This window comes from Pygoscelis adeliae, unplaced genomic scaffold (assembly GCF_000699105.1).
Source record: "Pygoscelis adeliae isolate BGI_AS28 unplaced genomic scaffold, ASM69910v1 Scaffold456, whole genome shotgun sequence".
NCBI lineage: Eukaryota > Metazoa > Chordata > Aves > Sphenisciformes > Spheniscidae > Pygoscelis > Pygoscelis adeliae.
In genome coordinates this window covers 480591-486477 of record NW_008825007.1, presented here as the reverse complement: position 1 = coordinate 486477, position 5887 = coordinate 480591, and the positions used below count along the sequence as shown (strand labels likewise).

At 54.0% G+C, this 5887-nt stretch overlaps 1 protein-coding gene across 1 annotated transcript in view; it reads right to left on the bottom strand.

The window, feature by feature from the left end:
• Window positions 1-6: 6 nt before the first annotated feature.
• Window positions 7-5887, bottom strand: part of LOC103918805 (myosin phosphatase Rho-interacting protein-like) — an 85738-nt gene continuing 79857 nt past the window's right edge. Inside the window, exons 20-24 of the mRNA XM_009326218.1 lie at window positions 5536-5622; window positions 4711-4873; window positions 4175-4260; window positions 2896-2961; window positions 7-132 (exon numbers count right to left, since the gene is read on the bottom strand). Coding sequence (XP_009324493.1) covers window positions 2929-2961; window positions 4175-4260; window positions 4711-4873; window positions 5536-5622 — 369 coding nt within the window. The 3' untranslated portion in view covers window positions 7-132; window positions 2896-2928. The remainder of the gene's footprint in view (window positions 133-2895; window positions 2962-4174; window positions 4261-4710; window positions 4874-5535; window positions 5623-5887) is intronic.

Below are 5887 nucleotides of genomic sequence, written 5' to 3'. Positions count from 1 at the left end.
GTGCTGATGCTGTGCTGCCTCAAGCTGGGAGGTGCGCGTGGTCAAGCGGAGCGGGGAGAACTAGTCTTTCTTCAAGTCCCTGGATTCAAAAAGCTTCAGGCGTTCTTGCACAGTCAGGCCTTCCTTCAGACTCTGGGAGAGAGAAAAGACAGACAGCGTCGGACACGGGTGGGAGGCAGCGGCGGCGGGCATCTGGCACACAGGAAAGGTGCGATGCTCAGGCAAAGGAGACGTGGGCAGCGGGAGAATGGCCTCCTTGGCGGAGAGATTAGTGGGACATGCTAAGAGAGAACGCACGGTTATGGAGGGCGGTTACTGGTGAATGGCGCCTAGAGAGAGGGTGAGATTGCAAATTAACCAGGCGACGTACCAGAAGCGAATGAGAGGCACACCATGCTGCAAGCAGGATTAACTCGACTCGGAAAACGACCCCCCCGGAGCCTGCGAGGCAGCGGTGGCTGGGGCAATTTCAGCAGAGCTCCGGCACTGCGGGAACCCCGGGCAGGCCAGCTCGGATCTGCTACGCTAAAGCACTGCGCTGCTGAGCAGGACCCGCACGCCGGTCCTCCCCGCCTGCCCACGCCACTGCAGCACCAACTGAACATGCGTCCGTCTGGGACAGTCCTGGCTCCGGTCAATGTGCAGGCTTTGCTCAAGCAGCCCTGGAAACTGCGTTTTTGTTGCCAGCGACAATCCCACCCTTTCTCTAACCCCAGCCTGGGGGCTCTCCCAAGCCAAAGCTGCCTCTACTGCACAGGGTTAGACAGAGGACTCGCTAAATGCTTGCTTCAGCTCTAGCAGGATCTGATGGCTGATCCAATTCAGATGCAGCATCCAGATTTAAAGGCATGACACTCAGCTGGCCAACAGAAAAGCCTGCCCCGCTAGCCCTCAGCATGTCGATTTGTGAATTCCACTCTTGCCTATGTGGGGACCCAGGAAAACAGCAATGTGAGGGGTAGAAACCCAGAAGCAAATCGTTTGCCACCTGTAAGTTCTTAACCTGAAACTAGCCCGAGGAGATGCACAAGCCTAAAGCCAGCCTTCCCTCCTTCCTGCAGCCCCGAAACTGTGGCATAAGAGCTTCAGGGGAGCAGAGCACCAGTGAGTTTTCCCTGCTTGCTGCTGCTGAGGAGGCACAGACTTCTCCCTAACCAACCGCCAAGCCCACAGAGCAATGGCTCGGCCCCTACACGCTGTCAAGGCTTTCACTGCTGGGCTGTACCTGGGACAGGCAGCCAGCTGCCTGCATGCACCCCGCAGGTAACCGCTGCCTGCAAGCCGACTCCTCGCAACCTGCAAGGAATTTACTCTGCAGCTGGAACATTATTTGCCTTACAGATCAAGACGTGGCAGCTTCAAAAGGCACAGACCTGTACGCAAAGCCCCTTCTATTAACGGGCAGCCATCTCCCCTTTTGCTTTTACTTCCCTGACCGTGGTGCCAGAGGACTGTACAATCACAGCAGCAGGTTAGACTTTTGGGCTGGGTTTTCTTTAACGTGTGTTTACCAAGGCAGGACTCCATGATAAACTTGCCCCAAGGCTGTGCAGATTCCCATGGTTACTGTATTTCTTTAAATGTTTCTCCTCCCACAGGCTTTGGGAAGCAGCACAGAAATGAAAGCACTAAAAGGGATTGGTTTGAATTTACAAATGCCGTATGCTTTCTTTTCAACGGGCAGCAGTCTCTCTTGGGATGCGAGTCTCTGAGCGCACACTTCCTAAAGGAAGTTTACTTTGGGCCTCTTTAAATAGGCAGCAACCCATGCATTCCAGCTTGTACATCTGACTTCTCATTAGATGGAAGGAGACAATAGAAACTATTAGACTCTTCTGCCTGATGGTACAAATTCCAGCAAATTCACCCCTCAGGCAGGCTCACAACCCATTTGAGTTGCCGATGAAGGGAGCCTGATGAAGGGAGGCTAATGCAGGATGAAATCTGTGACAAAGGGATCCTCCATCAGACTTCCTGGGGCTCTCCAGCCACCCCTCTGCCACCGTGCTGGGGAGCTCCCCTCTTTTCTCTAACCTCCCTTTGCAGGTGCTCTAAGCTCAGTCTTTACCATGGGCCAGTAAATTAACTATCGCTCCAGTTAGTTGAGATATTTGGGTCATTAGGATCGGCCTCGTTTCTCATCAGCTCCCTCCTTTTGCTGGATAAGCCCGGAAGCCTCAGGTCAGCACGTGGGACGGAGGCGCAGTGCCAAGGGAGGGAGCAGCGGGGTGGACACCGGGGAGCTGGAGGAAGCCTGGAGGGCAGGAGGCAGTTACCGGGCAAGGAGGACGCTTATGCTCAGACACAGATCAACCTAAAGAAGCAGCAATTACGGGTAAAGGAAATTTAGGGCAGTCCTGGACATATCCTCTGCAGCTGAAATGGGGGCCACCATTTTACATGCTACAGGCCTTTGTGGGAAATGCGTTTATAGGCATCACTGACCCACTCCTCTGCCCGGCTAACAGCAAAATGGCTATTTTTCCTACAAGACCTGGATGTTGCTGAAGTTTAGTCTGAGGCATGCAGAGTCATTCAAGCATGCACATTCGATGTCCCGCGCTCCCAACACAGCAAACAGGAAAACGTGCCCCACCGTGTCCAAATCCTCTCTGTGATGGTTAGCTGTGTTGGCGAGGGTGGGAGGAGCAGGAAGACGAGAAAGCCATATTCCCCAGGGAAGAGCCAGAGAGACTGCATTTCATACGGATCTTGGGTCTGCTGACTTCTCCCCTCCCCTTCTCCCTCCCCCAGTAAAATAATTAGCCGTAAATAAACCAGTCAGCCATTAAGAGAAGAAGGGCTCTCGTTTGCCATGGAGGTGTGAGCAGTGCATGCAAAAGTGGGCCGCTCCAGTGGGCAGCTGCGTCGCTTGGTGGGTGCCGGTTTGTTTACCTACGTGGCAGGGAACCTGGACTCGGGTTCATTTCAGTTATCCCATGAGACCTGCTCAATAACGGACTGTTGAAGCAAAATAAAGAAAACAAAACAAAACAAGAAGCTCATAAATCCAAACGCATTGGCGTTCGCACAGCCCCAGCCCCCCCCCCAGCCCCGGCAGCGATGCGAGCAGGCAACGTGCCCAGGCAGAGCCCATGCTTGCTCTCCTCTCCTCCTTCCCCCACCAAGCAACGCACACGGGGGACCATAAGGTAAGGGGGTCTGGGTTGAAGTGGTGAAGGGAAACCCAACATCAGACCCAGCCCAGCAGGTCTGGGCTGCCCCCGAGATGCGCAGAGATGCTTCTCTGTATTTACTCGGCGCAGCGCAGACACCCCAAGCTGACGACCTGCCGCTCGCAGAGCTCGGGTGGTGACCGTTTCCCCAGCATGGGCATGGAGCTAGAAGCCTTTTGCCTGCCCGGCTTCTTGCTCTGCCCAAGGTCCCAACCACTTCAAACATCAGCATGAGACACCAGGTATCCAGCGGTGAGAGGCAAAGCGAGTTTTGCTCATGCTGATTTGCTTTCCAACTGACTTATGTTTAACGATGGCTTCTCAGCGGCTTTATTTGCCCTTTTTATCCCCGTGGTCCCACAGCAACAGCCAGTGTGCAACATGATGTAACTCTGTCAGCAGGCCAAGCAGGCGAGCTTGACCCGGCATCACTGGGCTTTGGGACCAACAGCAAGTACAGAACAGCCAGAGAAACACAGGGCCACCTGCACCGGGTTAACACACAAGCAAAGCGTGTCTTAAATATACCCAGGCCCAAGGCATCGTTGGTCCATACAAAGACCAAAAATCTTGCAGTGATGAACACTGTATGTGTATGAACACTAAAATGATGTGCACATTTCCACCTACTGACACGACCTAAATTTCAACTGAAAACGGGGAGCAAATACTGGGAGAGTCCTCCTGTGAAAGACCCAAGAACCGGGTGAACTTCATCCTTTTTTTCAAGCGGGGAGCTGCTTCACGTCTCGATCTCAGCAGGGTCAGGAGTGTGTGTGCCCTGCTGGGCATCGCGGGGGGGAGCGGGCCCTGCCTGGCTGCACAGTCGGCCGTTCCATAGTCAGAAGCTGGCTTTTCTCCCCAGTGCCATCCAGTCTAGCGCTACTGACTGGGAAATTCTCAGTTTTCTTCCCCTACCGGTTTCTTCCCACCTGGGACCCCCACCGGAGAGTAACGCTGGGCATTTTCATCACACGGGGAAGGAGATCTGAGCTCACCTTTGACCTGATATTCCTTAGTTGCCGGCTAACACTGGATCTGTCTTTCTTCAAGAAATCAGGGTTGCTTTTTGATTTCATAATATCTGGGGAGAAGTAAAAGAAAATAGCGTTAGCGTTGTGCCCACAGGCTTCCTGCACGGAGCAGGACTGGGGCTCTTCTGCCCTCCCAGCCCGGGCAGGTGCCCCGATGAGCCCGACTCAAGCAGCGCTGCCGCAAGGGCAGAGGGGACTCTCGGGGGTCTCCGCTCCCCTGCACTGCTTGTAGCACGAGGTTTTCCCAATGTAAAATGCCAGGCGGCTTTCAAAGCCCACCGGCTTCCCATCCGCGGGGCCGGAAGGGGGAACTGCCACGGGAAGGCAATTCAGGTCTGCCTGGTCCCTGCCATCTCCGGTGAGACTGTCCGCAAGGAGCAGAGGTGGGAAGCAGCATGAAACGGCAAAAAAGCACCCCTCAGACCCGCTACTGCACAAGGGCTTGTGTGCCAGGATGCACGTGTTAGCTCGGGAAATTGAGTGGCTGGAGGAGGACTGACCGTATCCCGATACAGTGGTGTTCACAGGGGATTTCTCTCCCTGAGCTTCTGTGGCTGCTTTCAGCTGCTCTTTCAACCTGCTGATATCACAGTCTGCCTTGGCCTTCACGATGCTCAGCTCCGTGTAGATGTCTTTGTACTTGTCGCTGGCGTATTTCTTATCCTGTCAAAAGGAACAAGAACAACCCAACGGAGTCAGACATACAGCTGGAGCCAAGGGGGTTGTGAATGCACTGAGGAGGAGCTTGGCAAATGCCGACGGAAGAAGAGCTGGCAGCGAGGAGAAACGCTCGGCCGGGACAACGCACGCATTTCACACACGAAGCCGCTTTTACCAGCAGTACGGGACTTGAGATAGGCAGAAAGCTGTGAGCCCAGCGGCTGCCCGTGCACGCAGCCCCTTCATTACAGAATTACTTGTTTGTGGGTTTTAATTTTAGCAAAGACACGGAATTGAAGCAGACTTCCCAGAAGTAGACTTGGCAAAGAGGCCGTCCAGAGCAAACCAGATCCGATGCTGGGAGGCTGGGCAGATCTCTAACACTGATTACTTTTGCCATTTCAAATCTGATCCGATGTGACAGCGAACAGGGAAAAACACTGAAGGGGATGTTTTCCCACTAGAAGGGAGAAGGGGTAACTCCTGAGCTGATACAGTTGTGGAGCGCTTTACTGATGACACCAAAATGGGTATTCAATTCTATTCAGGTGAAAAATTAAATATTGTTTCAGATCTTGGAATAAGTGAGCTGAAATCTAAGCGCGCACACACAGGAGCAGAGCACAACCTGTAAGAGGACTTGCAGAAATGTCCCTGGGCATTACCCTCAGTGCCGTCTGCAGCTCGTCTTTGAGGGAGCTGATCTCCTGCTTCAGGTACTGGATTTCCGATTCTTTGACCCGCAGCAGGACCTGTGGGAACAAAAGCAGCGCGTGTTTGCACCCGAGCAGACGCAGCACGATCCCGAGATGCTTGCCCGCTGTGCCTGGTGACAGCCAAGCCAGGGCTGGAGGCTCAGCCCCAGCACCGCAAATTTGCCGGTTCACCCGTCTTCTGGTTCACGCAAGAAAATTACTACTGGGTCTCTCGGGAACTTGCCCAAGCTTGCACCGCTGATGTGTTCCCTGCACACCCCTCGGTTTCTGTTAGTCCCCACTGCTTTGTGCGGACTGAATC